General features: G+C 33.3%; 2 protein-coding genes across 6 annotated transcripts; one reads left to right on the forward strand and one right to left on the reverse strand.

Annotated features, from left to right (window-relative positions):
- Positions 1–3,673: 3,673 nt before the first annotated feature.
- Positions 3,674–14,764, forward strand: LOC143459650 (uncharacterized). 4 transcript variants are annotated; one of them, XR_013117766.1, is made up of 21 exons: positions 3,674–5,219; positions 5,442–5,553; positions 6,593–6,717; positions 9,016–9,155; positions 9,415–9,530; positions 9,740–9,871; positions 9,992–10,152; positions 10,292–10,390; positions 10,483–10,596; positions 10,692–10,833; positions 10,937–11,054; positions 11,180–11,241; positions 11,336–11,501; positions 11,675–11,783; positions 11,930–12,045; positions 12,325–12,424; positions 12,520–12,586; positions 12,695–12,813; positions 12,979–13,089; positions 13,324–13,500; positions 13,665–14,764. XR_013117766.1 is itself a non-coding variant. In XM_076956869.1 (21 exons), the coding sequence occupies exons 2-21, from the start codon at positions 5,508–5,510 to the stop codon at positions 13,762–13,764; spliced, it is 2,304 nt and encodes a 767-aa protein (XP_076812984.1). In that variant the 5' UTR covers positions 3,675–5,219; positions 5,442–5,507; the 3' UTR covers positions 13,765–14,764. The 4 variants fall into 4 exon arrangements, 2 of the variants coding, with proteins under 2 accessions (XP_076812984.1, XP_076812985.1); XR_013117767.1 differs by having other exon boundaries at positions 13,356–13,500; XM_076956869.1 differs by having other exon boundaries at positions 3,675–5,219; positions 13,340–13,500.
- A 665-nt stretch (positions 14,765–15,429) lies between these two features.
- On the reverse strand, positions 15,430–26,234 carry LOC143459432 (serine/threonine-protein phosphatase 2A 55 kDa regulatory subunit B beta isoform-like). 2 transcript variants are annotated; one of them, XM_076956593.1, is made up of 10 exons: positions 26,078–26,234; positions 21,561–21,644; positions 21,326–21,423; positions 21,056–21,221; positions 17,946–18,236; positions 17,423–17,587; positions 17,100–17,269; positions 16,941–17,032; positions 16,723–16,846; positions 15,430–16,639 (listed from the first exon to the last, which is right to left on the reverse strand). In XM_076956593.1, the coding sequence occupies exons 1-10, from the start codon at positions 26,082–26,084 to the stop codon at positions 16,472–16,474; spliced, it is 1,365 nt and encodes a 454-aa protein (XP_076812708.1). In that variant the 5' UTR covers positions 26,085–26,234; the 3' UTR covers positions 15,430–16,471. The 2 variants fall into 2 exon arrangements, with proteins under 2 accessions (XP_076812708.1, XP_076812707.1); XM_076956592.1 differs by having other exon boundaries at positions 25,961–26,195.
- Between the last annotated feature and the right edge of the window lie 264 nt (positions 26,235–26,498).

The following is a 26,498-nucleotide window of genomic DNA, read 5'->3' on the forward strand; positions in this document are numbered from 1 at the left end:
ACACTTGTATAAGATCAAAATTATAATGTTCCATAATATTCTATGTTGATCATGAATGTGCAGGGAACAGTATCTTTTGCATACTATGCAACAGTAAATTTGTTGATGGTATTAATTTAGCAGAAAATCCTTGACTAACTCTTTATCTTTCAACTATTGTTCTGTACACATGTGAACTTGCTATTGAGCAGAACTCACATTATAATTAATCTTTGTATGGTTCAACCTGAATTGTGGCAATTATGTGAATTGGTATTGTATTGGAGTCAGTCAACTAAACAATTGTATCAATTCGTTGAACAAATTGAACTTGATAGAATAAACATTTCCAAGGCAATGTTGCACTTGTAGCTTAGATATGGTGGTATTGTATAATAGTCTTTATCCTCGGACTGAAGAAAGTCTTTGCACGACTTAAACTTGGTGATGTTCCTTATTGTTTAAACCAGGGGTTCCCAACCTTTTTATGTTCTCGTATCACTTAGCCACCACGGATTGTCAACATGTATCACTATTTTCAAAACAACTAATTTGATCCAATATTCGCACAGCAGCATTGTATTAATAACAATGACAGCAGGGAGCAAGATCGACAAAAGTAGCTTACTGAGTGCAAAGAATTTAGTACGGAAAGAAATAAAAGTGTTGTTCGCATATTTTAGCAACTCAAAATTAAATTGTTATACTACTATACTGTATATCGCATGCAACGGAGAGCTGCTCGCGTACCACCTGAAAAGCTCCCGCGCACCACTAGTGGTACGTGTACCACCGGTTGGGAACCCCTGGTTTAAACACTGGCTACTGGAGCTAGCCTTTGAGCAGTTCCGACTTCCAAACATTTTTTCTTTGTTTTTTTTTTAATTTTTTATATCGTATTGCTCGAATTTTACAACTGTTCACCGCAGGTCCACTGAACAGAAACAAGTGCCTTTAATGTTTTGCTAAATACCAAAAGGTAGTACAACGATAAAACCACTCATGCCACTGGGTATAAAACACAAACCTTCATACAGTTGCGTGCACCGTGCTCTCTAACCACTCGGCTACCTAGTCGATATTTTGGTTTGAATTTGGTTCTTAATAAGCAGAGTTATTGCCAAATAAGACTAACATTCAGAGACAAACAAGATCACTAAAAACTATGCCAGAATCTTTAGACTACCTTCAAAATCAGAAAAATTCTAAACATTAGCTATAGGCCTAGATGTTTCATTTTTAAATAGGCCTAGGCCAGTGGTTTTCAAAGTTTTTTCGTTGCGAAACCTTTGGAAAAGTTTGCTGGACTTGTGACGCACCAGCAATAAGAATCTAGTAAAGATGCGTATTATAATTATCAGAGTTGTATTTATTGATACAAGAAAAAAAGAAATATTATGTCATTTAATGTGATGTTTGGACTTGCTTGCTTTTGTAAAGTTCATCGAATCCTGGAAGAATTTGTGAAATTGCAACCTGCATTTCACTCTCAACATTTATTTGTGATCGATATTTGGTTTTAATCACGGCTATGGCAGAAAATCCTGCTTCGCATAAATACAATGTAGCAAAAGGGATAATCCTCTGTAGTGCGGTCCGGCAACAAATGATATCATTAGCGGTACCAACCTTAACTTTTTGGCTGCTCCTCGTATGATCGTACTTATAAGATCGATTGCAGTGGGCAGTATTAGTTCCTCAGCAATGGTGTGAGGATTTTTACACTTAGCAATTCTGTGCGCAAATTGGTAGGATGCCAATAAAGCCTTTGATGGAAGTTGAGTGAATTTTGAAATGGATGACACTTGCCTCTTTAGCTCATTTAATTTTCAAGCAAATCCCTGGGTTTATTTACAAATTGCGGATGTGATGATGTCAAATGATGTTTAAGCTTATTAGGTAACATGCTCTATCTGGTCAATACCTGGCTGAAAACAACACACTGTGGTTTTTCCTCAGAATTCTGCAAGATAAATGTGAACCCAAGATCTAAACAACTGTCATTATACTTCCGATATTTATTCTTAGGCCTGTCATCTTCATTCGCAGATTTACGCATAGGTTGAAAAATGGTTGTTTGGTTGCACCCAAAATCTTGCTGAAAATGGCCATACTATTCAGTCCTGATATACGCTACTTGGTCGCATAGGTGGGCAGTATTGCGGTACTATAGTACCGAATTACTGTACCACTTTACTTTTTCAATATCGATACCGTCGAAACTCGATATATCGATACTCTGTACCGAATTACTTAATTTCAGTTGGTCTCGGTACTTTTCACGTGATAATTTCAGAATTCTACCAAATAAGTTTTTAAAAATACATGTTAACTAATCCTTAATACTAATTTTAGCATCTGTTGATCTTTTATAATCTATAAATGTCAAGTAAAATGGCAAGTGATTAACGTCACATATGTTTTGACCTGGAGTAACCTTTACCGGGTGCATAACAGCGGCAAACATTGCATTTGCAGCAGCATCTTTAATACAAAAAGTGCCGGTACCGAGTACTGAAATACTTTAATAAAATATTACTGAATATCGGAACCGTCGATACATTTTTTGTCAAGTACCGGTACCGTTACCCACGGTACTTTCAAAGTAGTGTACATACTGCCCACGTCTGATTGATTATAAAGAGTTATAGACTGTGGCGTTACCTCTTCATTGTAATATAGGGGATTACCCATCATTGAAAAAACTTTCACCACAGAAAAGACAAAATAGTTTTAATTGAGCACATGCTAAAATTTTTCATGATGTTACCAATTGCAGCATTTTGATTTTGAGGAACTTTCCAAAATTGATTACGTTACGTGGTTGCTAATCAGTATAGCACCCTACTAATGGTGACGTCATATAGTTCATGTAGTTGCTAATGAAGTGATTTAGAGAGGCAGGGTCGTAAACAGAACGGGCGTTATTGTTGTACAGCAGTCTGCTGTTTTCATATAGCACCCAGTTATTCTTTGCTGCTCAATAATTGACATACTGCTGTTGGTTACGTGTAATGCTAAGCTGCTATTCAAGAAGTAACGAACAGCAGACTGTGATTGTTCTGTAGCGGCTCGAATGTTTTTTTAATACCCTTACATCATTTCTTGTAAAAGTGTTTTTTGGTTATTGATTGAAGTTTATGTTATTCGTAATATTTAGAAAGTGTACAGCACCTATCAAAAAACCTTTTCTTGTAAGCTATTTCTGTTGTTATATTAAAACCTTTCGGCTGACAAAAGGTTAGAGTATTCTAACCGCACACAACAATAGAGCCAGACAATGCAAAAGGTAAATTAAGTTAAGATAAGACAAAGTGTTCTTCAGTTCGAGTAGAAACCAACTAATGTTTGCTGCTGAAAACAGGACAGCTTACTGTTTTGTTTATATCGAAATTGTTCAAAATCTACGTCAACAACTGAGCATAAATTACGCTATTCTCACTTGCACAACCAATCTTCCCTTCCACTCACTTTTCTGAAAAACTAAGCTACTATTCATTACGTCACAAACAGCATTTCGTGTGACATCACCAACCGCAGCCTGTCAATCACTGAGCAGCAAGTAACAGCAGGGTGCTCATGGATAACGGCAGGCTGCATGAACCGCTATTTTGGTTACACTCCCACCTCAGAAGAGATATGTGCTTGGTAAAAATTTATCATTTTTGATAGATGATCTTTTTTACGCACGCAAAGCTTAACATCCATTACAGTACTTTATATACCCTAGAGTTGAGATTGCCAGTTCGTCACCGAACTTGTCAGTTGTTAGTTGGCAACATGTCATGACTTGCATTACTTTACTTAACATCATCATGTCAGTTGTGTTGACCTAGTTTGCATATTTGCAACGCTAGAATTTTGTTAGTTGGTATCATGTCAAGTGTTACTGTACAGCCAAAGGTATTATAACATGTAGGCCTATCATAGTTTACGATTTTGCCTGCAGGCCTGCAGTTTTTGTGTTTAAACCATTCACCAGGGGTATGGGCAGTTATAAATTAGCTTTGATCACCAGGTCACCAATTCACCATTTATAGTTTTTTTCTTTGTTGTGAAAAGTCACTTTGCAGAAATGGCGTTGCATTGACGCCAAATATGCATGCTAAATTGCTATTAATGTCAACATCTTCAATTTCAAATACAGTTATTTTGTTAAGAAGTTGACACAAAAGTTCATAGAATGTATGAATTTAAAATGTTGCCATTTAAGGAACATCATAACTTCTACAGTTTACCCTTTTAACAATAACATTTTATACTTCTTGATGTGAAAAATCCATTCTTTATCCCACTCTCCTCTCATAACAGTATTATTAAAGTCAGACTGAATATCTATAGTGGACATGCAAATATAATAGTTGACAAATGAACATCAGTATGGAATGATTTAAGCTTATATCTAGATTTTTAAAATTTCATCATGGAGAACATTTTTTGCATCTGTAGATCCATCTGTAGATCTTGGAATTTGCTTACAGGGTTTCGTTTTGTTCTTTTTATTTTCATGTAAAATATACACATAAAATATAAGTAGAATAGATTAAAGACTCTTCAAAAGGACATAAGAAATTAATATACAATTATGACCATGCATTTGCACAGTATTTTAGACACTGGTACATGTAATGTTATATATACTGATCTTACTAATTCTGCAATTCTGATAAGATAAAAGTCAGACAAACAGTTTTAGTAAACCACTAAAAAAATGTTTCAAAAAAGCACAGAGACCAGAGTACATAATTTATGTGGATATGTTGTTATTTTTAAGTTGTTACGGAAGGTGCACTGAAAATTTGGCAGTTCGAATTATTTCGGCTGAATCAGCTAAAAATGTCCGAATTCCAAAAGGTGGCATAATAACATAGTCTTTATCCTCGAACTGAGGAAAGTCTTTGCACAACTTATACCCGACAATAATTCCTCATCACTCAAGCTCCAGTTATTGAGCTAGTCTTTGCGCAAGTTCCAATTTTCACACATTTATAATTTTGTTTTTTTGATTTTTTATAGTATTGCTCAAATTTAGAACTGTTCACCAGGTTCACTGAACAGGAGCAAGTATCTTTAATGCTTTGCCCTAAAGTATTACAACGGCATAGCGCCACTGGGTATCAAACACAGAACACAAATTACATTTGTTGTGAAGCCTGCGCTCAAACCACTCGGCTACCGAGCCTGCTAAATATTCTTTTATTGCAGGAAAAATATAACAACAGTTGGTATTATTGTACTAAGTATGTATACTTCATTTACGTACCTTCCTAATTGCAAGTCACCAATATTATGTACACGTTATTCCTAATTTATGTAAATTGTGATTTAAACAAAGCATTTAAGCGATGTTTCATATAATTTTAAGATGCAAATACTTTCAATATTGAATTGCTGGATTTGGCTGAAGTAATCCTTTTCCTTTTTTCAAAAATTTGGAATCATAACAGACATGAATTTTTCAGATTTAGAAATGGACTGATTCATACTTCTTGATTGGCAAGCAACTGATAAATAACAGGCGTTGGAAAATGGATTATTTTGATGTAAATGTGTATGAAACAGTTGAATACCTTGGTATGTTTTTATGCTGTTTATTTGTATTTGTTATGGTTAACCCATTACTATGGTTACGGTACTGTGTTAGATTTGTATTTGCAACACTACAATATGGAACGTTTAAAAAGGAATAATTACGGTCTTCAAAATGTTCTTCAATCTTTGTAATGATAATTATTGTATTATTATTTGATGTTGTCTGAACCGTGTTAACCAAATTTTAAAGTCAAATAAGAAACAGGATATAGTTTGGCACTCTTAAGGTTAACTTTATATTTTTCGACACGAGCTTACGCAAGCATAAGCTTGCTTCTTCAGGTGAACTGTGAAATGGCAAAAAATATTTCAAAATTGCTAGGTAAAGGTTTGCTTGGAAACAACAATCGCAATTGTGATGTAGTATGTCTGAACCGAACACAAAATAACAAGACAGATAAGTCATCATTTATTTCATAATCATGTTAACTGGCAACATCAAATTGGGTGTCAGTAGATGAATTAACAATACAGGTGGCACAATTGCCACTCTGTAGTTGCATAGTTGATATTAAAAGTTGAAAAAAACACTGAAAAAGATGGAAAAAGTCGTCATAATATCTGAAGACTGGTAATAGTAAACTGAGAATTTTATATGGCAAAATTTGGGACGGTACCAAAATGGTCTTTTAAAGTGGGTGGTCATATTATCATTGGTCATGCTAAGCAGAGTCTACTGTATTAATTTTTGGCAGATTTAGTCAAACCTTGTATATTATATATGTGTTTAGTCCTATTGTTTTATCAAAGAACTACAGAATATAAATTATTTGGCTTATACTGTGCTTCAAAATATTGAAAGGTATTTTTTCTGTGTTGGTTATTTATCAAAGTAACTTTAAGTTTAAATTAAGCACTGACTATTTTATAAGACAATGAAGCAATTATTCTATACTAAAGAAAAAACTTGATTATTGCTGCTAGTATTAAACAACTTAAATGATTGTTTTGCGTTTAGGCCAAAATCAATTATTTTTTGACATAAAGTTGTTATCTAGTAATGATATCATTCACTTTTCAGGAACTGTCGTATTCTCATTTGTACTGGGAGTGGTAACCACTGTGCTATGTTTTGTGTTTCTTTTTTGGAAATACATTAATTTTTCAGCATCGGTTTTAAAGCAACCTTCACCTGGGTTTAAACAGGTAATTGTAGATCTGGTGATTGGGGTATACTGTGTAGCATAATTTGTGCATTGCTAGTATCTTGACCATTTAGTGAGTGTTCAAACATATTGAACGGATTATTTTATCATATTTTCTGCAGAAATAGAGCATAAAAATGTTTATTATAAGTAACTTGTAAACTTATATTATATCCTGGTATATCTCTCCATTGCCAATTAGCCTAGTTGTAGTATGTTGTCAGTACTCAGTAAGTTCATAAAACTGACCAAGTGACCATCGCAGATCACTGCATTTAATAAACCAACTCAAACTACCAACATATTTTCAGCATAAAATATAAACCAATCATTTAACCTTTGTGTTTTAGTAATGTTTACCACGCTGGGTTAAATTTAGCCGTAGTGTAGTTGTGTTGCATCAAACCAAATGGAAAAAAAATTAATGTACATTAATTAAATGCATTTCGTTTAACTAAAAATGATAAAACCCATTGGACACGAAATCATCTGTGAATTTCAAGTAGTTTGCTGCAAATGGTACCTTGTGGAATATATTTAAAGTATTTTTTTTGTCAATTATAAGAACAACTGGAATCGATAACACAGGGGAAGATTTAGGAACATTATTAGGGAGTCAGATACTCAGGTCATTGAGATAATTATTACAATTTTTGCTGACATTTTTTATTTCCCATTTTATGCCTACTTGACCACTTGATTAACAAGAAAGGGCAAAACAGGTAGGAATTGGTTGATTAATTATAATTATTGTAATCGGTCAGGCCAATATTCGGTGCTTTGATACATATCAGCATTTTTTATTAATGCAATAGCCGATACGAAATCAATCTAGAACTGGTTTATGTTTGCTTAATTTTTATTTACTGTTTATAACACTGTATAACCTAGTTTCATATAAGAAACATTTCAGCCCAAAAAGTGGGAATGGCTTATAAGCAAATGTTATTGTTTGGTTAAAAACATTGCAAATATCATCGACCAAAGTGTGTTCGTGCAAAACAGTAAACACCTCATTATAACGTGTTGTTGAAATTTATTGATCGTCAATGTGATTGAAATGCTTTTGGCCGACATTCAACCCTTGTTATTTGGATTGTAGCATTTGTAGCCTATTTAAGTTTAAATTTTTTATATTGTGAAGCTGAAAAAAGTTACTGCAACTAAACAGTTTGACAAACAATTTGTACTTTGAAATATAGACAGTTATGGTTTACTTATCTATCCTTTACATGACATGCGAATAAATAAATGTAAAAATAAATGCCCAATTTACCTGTTGGCAACTACTAACAAAGTGAGCTAGGCAAAAAAATTTGAAAAAATGTTAACCCCCTCTCAAAAGCATCACCAATCATTTTGCTATGGATAGTATATAGTTGCTTGTTAGTGTTCACATGATAAATTCCAGTATTTTGTGTCAAAATTCTTCCTTGATATCTCACACGTGATGTTAAATTTTTTACCTAGATTTTTGACAATAATTTTCTGATGTTAAATTTTTTTTTTCTTTGACCTACATATCTGGTTGGTAGTGGTCTACTGTATGTTGTATGAAAGTAAAACAATATTAACTTTAACTTGGCACACTTCTCAGAATTTGGGAATTTGTCATCATCAACACACAGCACATCCTGGAATTTCCAGGCCCGCTTTTGATTTCACGCATGGTCAGAAAATATGGTGTAATAATGTGGCTGCAACCTTTGACATAGTTAATAGTTTAGTGCTACTATTGTTGTAGGCAGATCATTGATTGCATATTTATGATGATGTACCATGAGAATTAAGCAATGCAGCTGTTTTATACGGTACTAGGTCTTATCCAGTCAGTTCAACTTCTATTTATTTAATTCCTGTTTAATTTCATGTGCTCAATCTTTTATACTTAAATGAAATGCTTAAAATGTGCACACCTGCGCATACATATAAACACACATACAGTGCATACCCACATGATTGCAGGTATTTTAAAAAGGTATTTGAGCTGACCAAAGCTTGAACTGAATATTTACGAACCTGAGGAAAATTTGTTTTGAAGATGTTTAGCAGTTGAACTGAACTATTACTGCAATGAAATGCATGCACAGCTGAGCCCTAAAGATACTATTACAATCTGTTGATACGAATATTATGATGATTATATAGTATTTAAGATATAAATATTTCGTCATTTACAGTATATGCAATATTATTTTTGCAAATATGCCAGAAATACTTTATATAATTTTGCTATTGATATAAAAAATAAGCTGTGGGTACTGGACAATCGGATAATATAAAAAAAAAATTTTTTTAGGTTGTGATAAGTGATGCGATGAAGAAAAACCTCAATTTTAAATCAAGCAAGTTTGGTGATTCTGTTGAATCTTGCCGCTTTCTTAACGTTTTGTTAAGCTTCATCTTCAATGAGTGGCGCGATACAGAAGAGATGCACAAGTATGACAGTGGGAAGTTTACCTACATTTAAGTGCAATGTCATTATATTTTTTAACGTTCAACTGTTTAATTAATAAATTTAGAATATTAGTTCAAGCAAAATCCTTGTCAAAGTTATTACAAGTAATCAAACTATTGGAGTATTATTTTTTTTATTGGTTTTGTTAACATTAATGTCGGCCTATTGTATTTATTGTAATAGATATATTGCCTGTACTTTGAATTGATTTCTGACAATAATTATGTTAATTTTTTCTAGCTGGATTTTAAAAAAGATTAATGTTGAACTAGAAGAGTTAATGGAGGAAAAAGCTGCCAGAAAAATATTACGTTCACTTAAAATTCGTGATATTGACTTGGGGTCAAGTGTACCAGGTTTAGCCATTATCTATTAAAACTAAAAATGTTCAACTGTTTTTATACAATATGTATAATTGTATATATGTGAATTGTATATATTATACTGCATTTGTAAAACTTTTAAGTTTGAAACATGCAATTGTTGTAAATGATCTTTTAAAATGTATGTTAAACTTTTTAAATTGTTGTTACTATTGATTGTTACCATATTTTTTTATTTTAAGTTCTTAAAGGAATCAAAGTGAAGGAACCTTGTTTTTTCACAAATGACAGAATACCAGCAAATGTTATAATTGATGTGGAAGTGGTCTATGAAGGGGGCTTTTTTCTAGCTGTGGATGCTGATTTAATGTTTGGTGATGTAACTTATGCAAATAAAAATACCTTTGTTTCATATTTTAAAATTTCAGTAAAATTTTTGTTTTGGTTTTGATATGTTTGTTTTTATTTGATAATGCTCTGTTATTTTTATACAGAAACATCAGCTTCTCTTGCCATATGCATTAAGCATCTGAGTGGGAACTTAAGACTTCAGTTAAGCAGATACCCATGTACCCACTGGGCTGCATCCTTTTTGGAAAAACCAGCAATTACAGTTAGCGTGGACACAAGCTTTCAGTCCAGACCTCTACCACAGGTAATCACCTGCTTTTTATACATAATAAATCAGCTCTGCCATACCAGCAAATTTAAATGGTTTTTCTGTTTCTATTTTGCATTTAGAATAGTATTGATTTGAGAAATTTATAGCAATTTTTGATAATAATTTTTAACAGCTTGGAAGTGTGATAGTGAATCAGTTCTACAAGTCTATAAAGAAGAAACATACATTTCCAAACTATAAGTTAAGATACACTCCCTTTTATGCATTTCATGTAAGTCTCATTAAGACATAACTGTGACAGCAACAATATATTAATGATATTTCTTAATTCTAAATAGAATACGAAGTTCTACATTTTTTCAGAGTGAAAAAAACACACCAAGTGTTCCATTTGTAGCTGGTGCACAACCTGTAGTGGGAAGGATAAATGTAACGATCGTGTCTTGCACAAGATTACTCCTTCCTCAGTATGATAAGGCAAGTCATACATATGGTGCTTATTTTGCAAGAAATACTACTCGTTTTTGGTGAAGAATATGAATGTTTCATGTAATATTCTTGGAAAAAAACAGGGCAAGCAAGGTGTCCACAGAGTTAGCCGAGTGGTTTTTGCTACAATTTCTTTGGATGCGGAAACTTGTGAAGGTCGTGAGGCAATCAAGAATGAAGAGCCTGTTGAAAAGCTGAGTTTTGCTGCTGCTTCTGCTGGTCTTTGTAAGATATACCTGTGCTTGCAGATATGAACTAAGACGCTGTATTTCTTGCTCGTTTTTCTTAAGAACTACTTTTAACGTTGATTTTTCTTTACAATGTTTAGTGCTAACGACTCCTAATAAACTGAAACAAGCTTTCTTTGATGATAGCGAAGACAAGTCAGTTGAGCAAGACAGTGGAATAGCAAATGATGAACCGACTCGTATTAACAAACCTGAAATGTTTGTCTTGTTTAGCCGGTGTTTTTAAAATATTTTTTGTTTAAGAATTTTTCTGCTGTTAAATTTCCCTCGGTGCCTTGTGGTATTTTTTAACTTTATTCTGTCATACTTATTTTTTATTACAGTAAACAATCAACAACCAAAAATGAAAAACTAGCTGAAAAAACAAGGAACTTAGCACTCAGTGGTACAGAAACACCTCAGTATTATGAATTGGTTAATTAGAACATAAAATGATTGAATATGAATTTAAAATAAGTTCCATGTGCGCTTTTGCACAGTTCCTGTGAATCCTGTAAATGAACCCTCCTACATGATGATCACTCGCAGTTTTAGTGCGTTATTGTATGAGAAACCTAACACTGAGTCAGATGTAGAAAAAAGTACCATTGTTCAGGTTGGCTCCATCAACATGAACAACTCCTCCAAAGGAAAACCAAACATATCGTGAGTTGGACATGAAACACATGCTGTAATATGACTGAAAAAGTTTTACTTTCTGGATTGAAATAAATTGAGATATAAAATACTCTATTCCCGTCCATAATGTTAAACCCAAAAACTGTTAAACATGCTTTGGTTTCTGGTTACGATATTTTCTAGCCATATATAATTTGCAGTGAAGGTGACATTATTCTGAGCATAAATGGTAGTGAAGTGAAATCACTTGGTCAAGCAATCGCTATTATTAATGACATCAGGCTAAAAAAGAAAAGCTTTCAATTTAAGGTGAAGTTGTATTGAAATTGCAAAGTCAAACTAGAAGGAAATTATTATTTGCTTGTTTATATTATTTCATTTATTTAACCAATTATAATACATTATAAGCATGATAAAATATTTAACATACTTATTTTTTTCAAACACTTGTAAAGGTGCAAAGAAGTCGTAACTATCAACCTCCTGTTAAATTGGCAAATTTAAAAAAAGAGCCAAGTTCCAGTCCAACAACAAATTCTCTACCAGGACCTTCAAAACCAACACCCCCAACGTAAATTGATGCTTGCTTACCTCAATTAGTTGTCTTAGCTTTTAAATAATAAAAATATTTGTGAATATACTGAATTGAAAAGTAACTTCTATCATTTAATTATCATGTATAACTGTATATTGTATAAACTATAGACCACCCTTAACAAAAAGATTGATAGTCTATGTTTAATGAATCACATTTTGCCACTGACGATTGGTTTTGTACATTGCAAAATATGAAATTCCAATAATAAGGTATAAACTTGCAAAGAAGTTTAATCTTTATGAATTTGTTTAGATTGGTTGAGAGTGAAGCAAGTGACACGGAATCTGACTTTTCAGATCTTGACTATATGGATGACCATTTGGAACCTCCATTATTCGATGACACCCGTCAGGTTTTGATTTGCTGTCCTGATGCTGTTTTAACTTATCTTGCATGACTTTAAAATATAGATGCCTTATTCAAGCAATCATTTTTTCCATGTTTTAGATTCCTTTTCTAGGAAATCCTCTGAACCAGAGCAGAAATCGTTATACAAAAACTGGAAACTACAAAGGTTGGTGATGATTTGAACAATTATTGCTAACAATTATTGCTAAGTTATATTAATTGCTGTGGTTGACAATTAAAACAGTAAATGATGTAATTATTTACTTTGCATAAGGTATTTTGATCAAGAAAAAATCTGGAAAAAAATCAAATGCAAACATGAGTATTTTTGACAAGGATGAGAGTTTGGACTTTGCTAAAATAACTCCTCAATCAACAAATGAAATCTTAAAGGTGTGCAGAAAAAGTTATTAAATGAGAGCTGATTTATATAAGCTTGAAAAGTATTTCCATAAAAAATGACAAGTTTAGCATTCTTTATAACATTCTGTATAAAAGACACTTAACCTATTACCTAGTTTATATTTACTTAAAACACTTTTATTGTTACCTTTGTAGACAACACTATCTCATTGTGATCAGCCAGAGCTTCAATGGAATGCAGAGACATATTCACTAAAATTAAAAGAAGATCAAGCGTATCTCAACATTAGATTCTGGTATCAAGAGGTAGTTGCTTGACTGGCCATATGTGCGATATCTTTTCGATATTTTCTTGAAAAAAGGGGTGTTTCTATAGTGTCATGTGGTATGAATTCGTCGAATTAGTACAGAAAGTATTTAAATTTTTTGTTTTGTTATTTGTACTTTTAAGATAGAGGTATGGGATTTGTAAAAACATACTTGTTAGTGAATTTTTTTATCAATTTGACATTGAAGTTTTTGAGTTTCAAAAATTTGCAGATCTGTGTTTTACCAGATTCCGCTTTCCCCAGGCAACAAAAAGGAAGTTCGAATGTTGCTGGGGAATATTGGTATAAGGCTTTGTCACTTATCAGCCCAATGTAATATGTTGACATCGCGTAAACTCACGCAGAAATACAAAATCAGCAGCCCCTTAAACTCATCTAAAGATGAAAGGTGGTAGATATTATTTTCATATTTTATTCACTTAGCCCTTTGATGTAAAACATGCAGTACATGACATCAGATATCGAGCAACGCTGTTAGTTAAAGTTTGAACGTAACCGCATCCGAAATGGTCGATATATCACTCATATTCTGCTGTTTTGCTCCTTGTGCAGTATTAGGTGGAATTTGAATGAATCTTTCACACAGAGATTAAACTTCCGCAGAGATTACTGCTACGGTGATGCTACAATTGTCTCCCAGCTAAAGGATTAACACATATGCATATGGAAAATGTCTGATCCAGGATTAGTTTTATCAGTCTATCTGGTCAGGCATCTAAACTATTGTAATACAGTATATGTTTTAAATGTTTCCATCGATTAATTATTATAATTGTCAATAGTTGAAGATTGTAATGCAGTCCAGAAGGTATTTGAGTAATGTCATTTATTTCCTTGCGTAGGTTCTTTAGTTCTTTACCATATACGTAGGACAACACTTTTCAACCAAATTTTTTGAACTGGCGAAATTGATTGTAAAACAGCTCAATATAATCACCTAAGATGTGGTAACTATAGTACTGTAATTGATGTAACAACTGATTATTACAAGCATATTGGAGTTGTTAGAAACGCTATATTAGATTGAATAGTGATGTTGTCTTGGAGACGGATATGTGGATGAATGTTCTAAAATTAAACGAAACTAAACTTTAAAAAAAATCGTAAGTTCGATACATAATTTTCCTAATAATTTCTATTTTAGAACAAAATGAAAACTCCTTGTATATATTACAATACAAATAGTTTATACTTAAAGAGCCCTGTGAAAGATAAACAACTACACATCAATTTTTAAATATGTTGCTCTTTTGCATTTAATGTTGTGAAAAGTTTTATTTTACTTCAAGCCTATCAGAGATTAAACTATGTGTTACGATTATTCCAATGCACTACAGCGTTTATGTACACATATTTTTGTTATAAAGACTTATCGTTTGCTATTTTCAGTCATACTGGTTTTTATATGTTTGCAAAAAAAATTTTATGGTAAAAGATTTATTTTTGTCATAGTATGCATAGACGTTTTGTGCAATGTGTTAAATTATTTCAGGTAATATTTTAAAAACGTTACAGCTTGAACTTTTCTGTGCAATAACTATGGTAATGTTAATATGAAAACAATTTGCTGTTTTCTGTGCAATGCTTTCAACTTGCCGGTGAATTTTTGTGAGAAAATGTCCCGTTTTTTAAATAAATATGTTCAACGTGCAGTTTATTCTGTGGTCCTTTCTATAAAATTATTCAGATATTTACAAAGTTGCTTTATCTTCTAATTTGATGAAAGTGGTCATGAAAAATACCTTGTATGGCTAAAACTTGAATCATGAAATGTGAAAAAACACTAATATTAATATCTTGTCATTTACTCTCCAAAATAACGTTGATTCCTTATTAAATGCATGTGGTTGCTATATTTTTGACCTCTCAACTTTAGAAAAATCGAGACTTTCTCTGATTTGGCGAAATTGTAGTTGGGTGTGCTTTATATTTGATTTTAAAAATTGCTAGTCATTGGGCAAAAGGTTTGGACAATGTCAACATCTAATCAAAATTTTTTGTCACAAACCAAGAAGTTTCTCACAACACTTTTATCTTTTATTCTATTGGCTTGGTTCTTCTACTAATTTATTTTAATTAGAGCCTGCTATTTTTATTGGCATAATTGCATGTTTTGCAATTTTTTTTTCACCAATTTAACTGGTAGATTTTTGATTTTGATCTTGACTATCCCTGCATCTTCCGTGACCATTTTAACAGAAACCTTTCAACTAATTTCAATTTAATGTCAGATTTTATAGAATTTTAACTTCATTGCAAAATATGAACCGCAACACTTCTGACATGCTCAGGCTGGCAAAACATAATAAGCAATCAATTAGAGGGCATAACAACAATTATGTTGTAACACATTTATTAAGTAACATAGAAATAGCACTATAAATGTTGAACTAGACTATATGTATTCAATAGCCAAGCACATGGCTTAGACCACATGGTATTTTATGCTTGAAAGAGGATGTCACAACCTTGAGTAACTGCATTAATATAAAAATACTGAAGAGCATATGGCAGTTGGTATTTGCTGGGAGTGAAATTTACAAAAAAAATTACAAGATTGAAAGGCACCGGTCACTAACTGTGATATATCTAATTCTACTACATTAACATGAATTATTTATCTTTTAAGAGATGATTAACCAGGTTACAAGAAAAAATTTCTGAGGTTATTTCAACAGCTACAGTCGCTCATTATGCTGTCTTGCAAGGTATTTTTAGAAACATTTTTATCAACTTTTTAACCACATCTGGCAGAGTACAAATGCTAAAATGCCTACTAGAATATGCGTTGATGACAAAAAACATTACTTGGCATTGTCCTAGTCAAATAAACGAAACACATTCAGCATACATAAGTGGAAAGTTATCTCCACAAGATTTGATAGTTCAAACAAAAAATGGCATTTGCTACTACAATCATGAAATAACATTCAAGAAGGTGAGTGCAAAGGTCCCTCAAATTAGTATGGATAATTGAATGCAACAGAAAAAAGTTGTTCGCCACTTCATATTCCTTAAAATGACTTGCGACAGTTGCCATTACCATGATGTTTGGCATCTAGAGTACTATTAACTTAAGAAAAAATTTCTGGGAAGTACAAATTACGCAATGACTAAGCTTTACCACAAACGATGTTTGTAATAACTGTGCTTTGTTTCCGTTTAAAAATGTCAATATAACATAACAGCACAGACATTTAGTAAAAAACGTTTGCTAGATTTTCTGCCTTGGTTTGATGATAAATATCATCGTTTTTGTACCAGCTTTTACATTCAAGTCATAGCTGATATCATCACTTGTAATATGGCTGAGGCAGCTGTATTGAGAACAAAAGCAGCTTGACAATGATGAAGTGCATTCACCGAGGATGAACAGTCGTGTTCCCCTCGAAAATGTAGAGATTGTTAGTTGCTGCAACGGCAACAATACGATCCTGTGGATGCCATGCGGTGTGAAGTATCTTCTTGTTGAAGTCCAAACTATCCACGCTAACCTCGTCCTTCTTTCGTTTTCCTCCCTGACTCACCTGAAGATTACGGAAATAAAGAATAAGTATACGTTTGCGGATTGCTAATGAAGGTAAGGTGTCTAGTATACACGTTTAGAAACCTTTTTCGGCTTCAACAAAGCCCTTGGTCGACTGTTTTCACGAGATGCTTCCAAGGTAACATCTTTCTTGGAATTGCAATCAAATACCCGAAAAAAGTTGTTGTACGAACCAGTCATGATAGCACTATATTGCAAAATAAGGCAATTGTAAATGATTTTATGTAAAATATAGAAATATGTTGTTTATTTTTAAGATATAAACGCTTTCACAAGGTCACCTGTCTGAACCGTTCCAACAGCATTCAAATTTGTCAAAAATACAGTCATTTTCATACAGTGAACACAATTTACTACGGAGATGCTCATGCACCTGTTAAAAGAAAAATAATTTAGTAACTATCACCCTTTACATTACCACCAACTGTTCCACATTTCACCTGGAATGTTTCAACTGGCCGACTTTCCATATTCATATCCCAAACCTTGACAGTTAAGTAGTCTCTTGTGATCATATAACGTCCATTATGACTAAATTTCACATCACTAATTGAAGAAATAATCTCAGAAAAAAACGAACGGCTATTTGGGTCTTCTGGTTCTTCAAAAACTGGAAGATTTGGAAAAAAGTATTATTAGGGAGGGACAAAATGATTTTGAAGAAACAGTTGTGAAAAAAAGGTTGGCTTTAGTACACAATAACACAAACACAACTTTTTGACTTAAAACACAGTTTAGAGACAACAGTAAATAAAAAACTTACTTTTTGCGTGCTCATCACAAAGGGCAGCTTGTCTCATGTCACACAGACGAATAGTTCCTTTGCTACTGCTATATACAAATGTATGACATTCTTGGGGATGATACTCAGCAGCAGTAATAACCTCAGTCAAATTCTCCATGTTTTCAGGTTTGATGTCAACAATATCTAAAAGCAAAGTGATATAACTAAGACAGGATATGCAGAATGATAACAATAATCACCTTGAATGGATTACAAAAACTGATCATAGCAGGTTGAGTTGAAAATTGCGATTATTGACCATGAAACTGAAGAAACCGTTGTCTTGGCTATACTACGACACCATCATGGCATATTTGCAAAGTAAACTACTAAACGTGTATAATACCGTTTGTTATTATTATACATAAATTTGTGAATTCACTATATAAGGTTTTAGTAAGTTAATAATTAAACCTTTCTGAACTATATTTTGGTATAAAGGCATGTCACATTCAGCAACGTGCCATACATACAAACAATTGATATAATTAATTAAACATACTAAAGCTCCTGTCAGTGATTTCCAAATTCCAAAGGTTAATTCTGAGATCATCAGCAGAGAGATATGTTGCATCATCACTGTTTACTGAAATTGAGTTTATATGATACATGTGGGCATTTGCAAAGACTTTCTTTGGTGATGCTTCGATCATGAGTTCCATGGGTTCATAACGAGGCACGATGAGACTGTTGGGCTGAATAACTCCTCTTTGTCTTCCTTCCTCATCCCGCAAATTGAAGCCAACTGCTTGTTTCTCTCGCTCAGAAACTTTCCACAGTTTAACTGTTTTATCTGTAGAATAAATATTGCAAATAACCAAATTATGCAATAATTTGAATCAATATATATGATCTTTCTTTTGGCTGTAAACTTTATTCTACAGGTTGTGTAATTATCCTGACGAAACTCTATCTTGCCTTACCAAGTTACCAGTACATTTAAATTTTATCTTTGCAATTACAGCAGAAATCGCCTGAAAAAAACCTATGAAGTAGATAGTTGATACATAAAAACCCAATTTTTCAACCTGACGAAATTCATATATTTCAGGTATGAACATTTAAGTTTGCCTATGTCATCATCTTTGTAAAACTTTAGAAATCAAATTTCTGTGTTATACGAATATTTATTAGCTTATAAGCTGGCTCGCAGGCTGGAGCTTAAGATTCCATTGAAGTGCAGTTTGTCTTTAATGATATGTCTACAATGGCAATTTTGTGATAACTTTTTTCCAATTCCTTTGAGGTTAGGACATAAGGGAATTCTACTGATTCTGTACATGGAAATGATTTATGTACAGAAAATCTAAATGATAAAATAATCATGTAGCAATGCTGGTATTTCAAAAGTAGGAGTATGTTCTGGGATTACGTTGTTTGGATAATGAGAAACTGTATTTTTAGGAAGGACGTTTTAAATTAGATTTGGGGAAGAAGTTAGTGGTGAGCGAGCAATATTTTTTAAATTACAGGAAACCTGCACACATATATACTGTACATGAGTCAGCTTAATTAGCTTTTATGAAACAAAGGTAGCAGCAACAGGCAAACTTTAACTTGTATCAACTGACACCACACTTTTGAGAAAAAAAAATGAATGAAAAACTATTTCTGCAAACACAATAGCCTAACCAAATTAATGCAAGTGTAAGCCACAAACTGGTGAATGCCAAGTTAAAAATTAAATACTAAACATACAGAACTGCCACTTTACGGCGCAGTAACAGCAAAAGTATTAGGCCAATACGTAACATTATACCAACAATGATGCAAATGTCTGGGCCAAGTAGCTTTCATTTAGACTTTAAAGAATATACAACCACACTTTTCAATATAACATATTAAACATACATATTTAATTGAAGCATAACTAATCTAAACGTTAGACACTAATTTAACAAGAGCTGATGATAACTAAAGATAACCAGTCAAGCAATATTGATAAACACATTTGAAAATTGAAGTCATGCAATAAATAAGACGTTTTATAACATACTACGAATTTATGCCCTCAAGCCGAGGCATCATAAACCTGCCAATACAACGTACAAATGCCTTTAAAATGACAATAACATACACCCGAATGCTGGCTGTTAAATATGGTGCATGTGATTAATACATCCCCCTACACTATCAACTTGTTGCACTGCATAAAAAACGTGATGCATTTATGAAATAGATGTATTTAGGAAGACTTTCTGCTAACTGCAATTTTTATTGCAATATTTATCTTTCTGGCAGGTTGGTTTTGCATAATGAACCCCAAAATCATGTTAAAATAGTTTTTTCATGTTGTCATAAACTTTTGTGCAGCACTGTTGCAGATAAATATTTCGCTTGTTTTCTGTTAGGCAACGCCAATCTTAACCATCAACAGAAGTCGAAAAAAGATAAAGTTGTTATGGTGAATATTTTTTTATTTACTGATGTAGATTTTTTACCCCACATTGTCAATGGCAATTGGGACAAAAAAATCGGAGTGATTTTTTACCCCACCTTAACTTTTTTGCCTCACATATGATTTTGATTGTTTAAATGCAAGAATGGACATCTTCATTTTTTCTAAGCGAAAAGCTTAAGAAAAAGACTAGATTACTGCCTTCAATTAATGACTTTTAATATAGTTGAAACCCGTACGTAGCAATCGCTAAAGTGAAAAACGTTTTAAATTATGCCTTAAAAAGTTTCATTTCTGCAAAATGAGCAGTGCGGTACAAATTTTTCATGTTGTTTAAATGAAAAATAGTGAAAAATTTGAGCAACTTTTTTGCTCATTTTTTTTCAGTTAAGATTTCATATGCAATTCACTGAAATATGGTGAGAGTTTGAAAGCGGAGAGATTGTCAACAAGACAGCACAAAAGTATGGCATATCCAAAACAAAATCAGAGGTTGGAAAATATTTTGCAATATATATATTGAGAAAATCCATATATTACTCGGGAAAACTTAAGGTGTTTTCAGGCTAATGTGGATGGGCAGGTGGAAAACGCAGGATTCAAATTCTTGTGCAAGAAGAGTGAAATATATGAAGTAAGCTGGGATAGGTCTACTACCGATGACATAGATGTTGTTGACACTGCCACCTGTTTTTGGGACAATCATTAGCTATACCGAAAAGTGGTAGATCTTGTCGAACACATTTTACATTTAAAGAGGAGAATTAAGTCCAGGAAAAATTTGCATTCATCCAGAAATATGATAGAACACTTGCATCTTAATCATACACCAACGTTTAACTTAATTTCTGTCCCCAAAGCACACAAATGTGTTTTGAGCGATTTTTATGAGCATAACAACCTTTACATAACAACTATTCATAGATGAATTTGAAAAATACAACTGAGGACGTTTCACTCAAAACTACATCTAAGGAATTAGGGGTTCAAATACATAAACAACAAAAACACTTCTAACAGCAAAAGTTGTTTTGTAAACCATATTTAGCACAAATCACACATATATATACATCTTTTAGTGTAAACCTTTAAAAAGTTTAATGGTGTTTTATAGTGCCTATATAATTTGGGTTTAAGGGTAGGTTCAGTCCATTACAATCTAGTCAGCTATATACTATAGAGATGCAAGATACGAAATGACCAATGTTACTTACCATTTGTTGATAACAGAAAATGTGCCTGATTGCGCCTTGTTAGCCAGCGTATCTTGTTTATCTTCTCTTCAATCTCTAAACTTTTCAAATAATCAAACTCTGGCTCGTGACTTTGAAATGTGCTGTAGACATTATATTCACTACTTCGTGCTTCACTGCTTTTGGTCTTTAACAAAATTGTGAAGTTAGAGTTACGAAGAGTGGCATGCTAGATAACTCAAAAAATGTAAACTTCTGGACTACTGAAGTCGATGTTAATTTAATACATACCAAAGGTTCACGTTGAAATATGACAACTCTGCCACCTTTGTCACCTGTTGCTAATAATTCACCATCATGATTAAATTCAACAGTTGAGATAATATCAGCTGTAAGAACACATTATGCTTGTTAGTTGCTATGAATATTTGGAAAAACTACATGAAAGAATAATCTCTCACATATGGTATGTATTACGTGGAGTAGTAGCTACGGCTGTTAATAAAAAAATGTTACTTATACTTACGTTCAGAAACATCTTCATCCATTGTCCCCTTAACCTGGGAAAAATACCAGTGTAGGTCATCGTTGCTAGCTGATGTGGACATACCTGATCGAAAAAGCATACCACTTTAACTTTTTAACCAAATATTTGAATGAATGAAGAGAACTAAAATGTATGCATGAAGCTATGCGTTATTATAGTTAATTACACTTCATGATGATATTTGTTATATTATAAAACAATTGACACACACATGACGCTTCTATAACTACACTTTATCTGATCAACATCAATAAAACAGGTTTCTAATATAATAAAAATGGGTTTATTAGTCATTGCAGGCTTTTCCAGTTTATGACTGACCAAACTTAGTTCAATTGTAGCGTATTGATTAAATCGTACCACGTTGGTACTGAAAATGGTTTAAAGGAATCGTATGTAAATCTTTCAAATGCAATTAAGTTTGACAGCAAGATTTCTTTAAAAATTAATTGTCCATGACTGCCAATTTTTATTTAGGTTGACCGAAAACCAGCTAGTTTCTGCAGGCATAGGATCCCCTAAATCTGAGCATACAGTGTTTAAGTACTTTGTTCAATATTATAACCTGGTGAACAATCGACTGAACCAGTGATTCTCAAGTGTGACTCTTATACATACTTTTTGCATCTCTTAACAATGCTTTGAAAATCATTAACATTTTTGCTGAAAAAATTCATCACATTCAATTTGTTCAAACTTCAAAGCAGTGCACCATTTTACCACATATACATCTTGTGTAACAAACAGAGTTAACTACTTCCCTGTGAGGATTAAGCAACAAATAACTAAGAGTTATTTGTTAATATTTTATTTGGGCTTGGCTACAATTCTGGCAGGCGAGCATTGAATTGCCCTCTTTGTTATTTTCAGGTGGCTGATTGTATCAAACATGCACTGCTTCTGGGAACCACTTCACAATCACAATTCACACACAACATTGTTTTTGATACTTTTTTCGTGTTGGCGCAAAACCTTTCATAAAGAAATGTTTATGATTCGATTATTTTAACGCAGCCATATTAAGGAAATTTTTACGCGAATAAATCGTTACAGTCTGTTTGATGAGTTGTTGAAAATCATTGACCAACAATGACCTGAGCTTCGATGTGGTTGAAATGTTTTAGGACTAGGCAGATGTTCAACTTCAGCTCTTCACATGGTAGCATTTGTAGTCTATTTTTGTCTAGGTTTGGCAATTCGTATATACTAATAAAATCACTGCGGCTGTTGCAATAATGTCGTTTACGAGAAGATTAAGACCGAATGTTATGATTTACTTTAACCATGATTCGTGACGTTTTAAATTGTCTCGCTTGGTTGAGTTTTTGACTTCGTTAAACAATCATTTTAATATAAATAATGCCTCGGTGAGATGCGAATAAATTTCCTCTCACCCAATGCTACTAAGCAATGCATTGGCATATTACTAAGCAATGCATGATGAAAATGGAAGATCACATACGTGACTGTATGATCCATAAGTGTAAATATGTATCAGACTTAGGCGATGTCACTGTGCAGCATAACAACTTGCAACTGTGCCAAATTAATATGTTATCAAAAGCGAAGTAAATATATGCGATGCTAGAAGTCGCATTTTGCCACACGGTTATTCCGGTTAATTATGGTACAATGTATGCCAGCGCAATTTAGTTGACTAAAGACTTGTGACTTTGGCTTACTGCCTACAATTGATTCGCATGTGATGGATACATGCACTAAAGTTTATTTGTCCTTATTAACTGAAAACTGCACGCGATGTTGTCAGCACTAATGTGAACCACCGGCAATCTAAAGCTGACATCTTTTAACACAAAATATTACTAAAGTTAAACACGTTTTGAGCGTTTGTTTAGCTACAATTCTTTCAGATGTATTTATTATTACATGGAACATTTCAGCATAACAAATGTGAAGATCAACGCAGAAAATTTGAATGACGTTCCACTCAGTTCCAGTAGTGGAATACAGTTGTCTTTTCTTGAATTATAATGTATATGATGCAAAACTTTTGTCGCAAGAAAATAAATGTGAGGTGGAGTGTCTGAAAATTGTGTGCATCTGTGTATAGAGTTGATGTGATTGAACTATACTAATCCATCTAACTATGGCCTATAACAGCGGTAGTCCAGACCGGAATCCATGGTATTTTCACCGAAGATGAACAGTGAAAAACTAAATGCAACTTTTACACAAGCGGTTTTTGGTGTATGCAAAATTTTAATGTTGATACATATTTCGTTAAGTCAGCGGATCTTCAATCTAAATAATCTAATTTGGTGTAATATTGATGTTGGCGTAAACTACTTTGGTTAGGAGAATGCCTGTGCAAAAAGTTTACTTCAGCTCTTTGAGGCTTTATTGGAGTTAGAAGGTAGATTTAGATTACTATGTTATAAACTTTTAAGTTAACCTAACAATAAACTGTGCAAAATAGCTTTGAACACACAATTTTTCCGTTGAAATAGTGGTAGCTTAATTTAGTAAGTTGGCATATTTTTAAAGGCAGCATCCATTTCACCAGATGTTATCATCCTAACTGCATGTTACTGAATTTAGAAAAAGCTACTTCGTTAAACAGTTAGCCGGTTCATAATTGCTTTTTTCTTACTTTGGTAAACGATGAGGTAGACACTTATTTCACCAGTGGCCGTTTACCAAAGTAACAAAATACAAATACGGTAAACAGCAGTTAGGGTAGTCTGTGACAGTGCGAATTGAAATGTCTGTTAACTTTCAACTTAAAACAACGTACCAATGTTAAAATTAACCGAAAACTTGTCCCCTCTGACCAAAACTCTCACTTCTCATAATTAAATTACAAAGCTGGGCTGCAAATTGAAATAAATGCTATTTTTTTTACCTAAAGATGATAATTTTTTCCAAAGCCTAAATGGATGAAAAACTAATGCTCCCCCATGACTAAAATATATCAAAAATAAATTTGGACAAAAAAACAAGTCAAAAAATAGCAAGATTCGAACCTGTAACCTCCAGCAGTAACATCATTAACTACTACGCCACCTGAAATGTGAAAATCAGTGAAAATCTGCTGGTCACCATGTGAACCCTTTCTGAGTTATTGTCTGGGTGGCAAGATTTTTTCCACCGCCTCTACTTAACAATGGAAAATGTTGACCCACATTAATCTTTTTTTAAATTACAAGCGTTCTGGCCATTGGATTGTAAAGATTCCGTTCAGGTGAGTTGTATATGATTTCCTTTACGTGATAATAAAAAATTTTGAAAATAGGCTGCCTAATCTTATTTCAAAGAGGTTTGAATCTTACTCACTGAACTAGTTCAATACGAAATCACGTTATGTGTTCAGTGTAGCATGCAACATAACACATTCAAGAATTTGCGTGATATATGTGGCACGTTTGAATATAATAATTCAGTTTGCATTTACTTCTAGTTGATTACTAAGCTTTGCTTGACATGCAAAAATTAGCCTGTGCAACACGCAAACTCCTACACATTTTAAATCACATTCTTTGCTGACCACGTATCTAGACGACACATCGGACAAGCCCCGTGCGTAGGATTCAAAGCACTATAAAAGACGAACTACGCAACATATTTTCAAAGGAATTCATATGCAAATCACCTGAGCGAAATCTTCACAATCCAATGTCCAGAATATTTGTAATTTAAAAAAAATCGAATTGGGTCGACAGTTTCCATTGTTAAGTATAGGCTATGGAAAAAATGTTGCCCCCCAAAAAAATAGCAGCGGTAACTCGGAAAGGTTCTATTGTGATTCAGCAGCTTTGGTAAACGAACACTGGTGAAATAGCCAAACATTTTTAAATAAGTTTTTTTGATGTAATATTTATGTTGGTGTAAACTATTCTGGCTGCTGGAGTAAATCTTCGGTGGAGCAAGTTTGCTGATTCAACTATAGGTTAGCGGGTAGTAACATGGTATGGATAAACAACGGGTTTGCCCTTTTTCTTGAACTCCCATTCTTGAAGTCTCAAAGACAAGTATGAAACTTATGCAGTTTTAAATATTAAGCTTAGTGTTCCTTGAATAATTTTGGTTAAAAATATAGCTGGGGCTACCTTTTTTCTTAGCAAATCAAAATCACCAGCTAATTGCACAAAACAAGCTTTCCTGTCTGGCAACCACTCATAATTTCTAGGCTAATGCAATTTTCAATACTTTTCTTGATTTTTAATGAAGCTGCCAGTCTGCCATTAGCATATGAGGCCAATAACATGATACCGTAAGTCTGGCTGTAGGTTCAGGCCTAATGCAGCTTGAGCATAAATTCCGTACAGCTTCAAAAAAAATTGTTGAATTCAATAACAAAAACATGTTAAAATAGGACGAGTCTTGACTGTTTGTGCACATTGTTTAATAAAGCACACTACCTGTTGTAGGCCTAACTGCTTTCCCAGAGAAGGACATCTCTGAGTTTGCAACGGCAGACCAACTCCAAAGAGGAGTAAGTAATTTAGACGAATAACATTGAACTAATGATTGCATACCAGCCATGATGAAATTATTTCCAACCACACTCCTCCAACACCTTTATACAGATACAGAGCTTCAGGATTTCCACAGATACGACGCTTCATTCCCTCCCCCCAAGTCCATCTCGCCGAAAACCAAACATCGCCTAATTTACAGAACAGCGGCAACTCCTTCAGGCAAGATTTCGTTTTCATGAACCGTAATGTGTCTATGGAAGATATGATTGTATCGTTGGCAACTGTGAAGTTACAAAAAATTAGACAAAAATTGGCAATTTACACTAACAATTAAGCAATTTGTTGTTCTATCAAAAATTTTATTCCTCTTATTACTTTGTTGTGTTCCGTACCTAACATGTCTATGATAATAATTCTTTCATTGTTTTTAAAAATTTTTGACATAAATATTGATCAGAGGATCATGACCATCACTTTG

This window comes from Clavelina lepadiformis, chromosome 5 (genome assembly GCF_947623445.1).
Source record: "Clavelina lepadiformis chromosome 5, kaClaLepa1.1, whole genome shotgun sequence".
Lineage (NCBI taxonomy): Eukaryota > Metazoa > Chordata > Ascidiacea > Aplousobranchia > Clavelinidae > Clavelina > Clavelina lepadiformis.

Bases quoted from the DNA above. Each gene is read 5' to 3' on its own strand.
- LOC143459432 (XM_076956592.1), bottom strand. From the start codon at position 26,084: ATGGCTGGTATGCAATCATTAGTTCAATGTTATTCGTCTAAATTACTT. The intron at 21,424-21,560 runs GTAAGTATAAGT...GTGTTCTTACAG, and splicing joins GGATGAAGATGTTTCTGAAC to CTGATATTATCTCAACTGTT. The intron at 16,847-16,940 runs GTGACCTTGTGA...TTTGCAATATAG, and splicing joins TGTTGGAACGGTTCAGACAG to TGCTATCATGACTGGTTCGT.
- LOC143459650 (XM_076956870.1), top strand. From the start codon at position 5,508: ATGGATTATTTTGATGTAAATGTGTATGAAACAGTTGAATACCTTG. The intron at 11,502-11,674 runs GTGAGTTGGACA...TATAATTTGCAG, and splicing joins AAAGGAAAACCAAACATATC to TGAAGGTGACATTATTCTGA. The intron at 12,425-12,519 runs GTTTTGATTTGC...TCCATGTTTTAG, and splicing joins TATTCGATGACACCCGTCAG to ATTCCTTTTCTAGGAAATCC.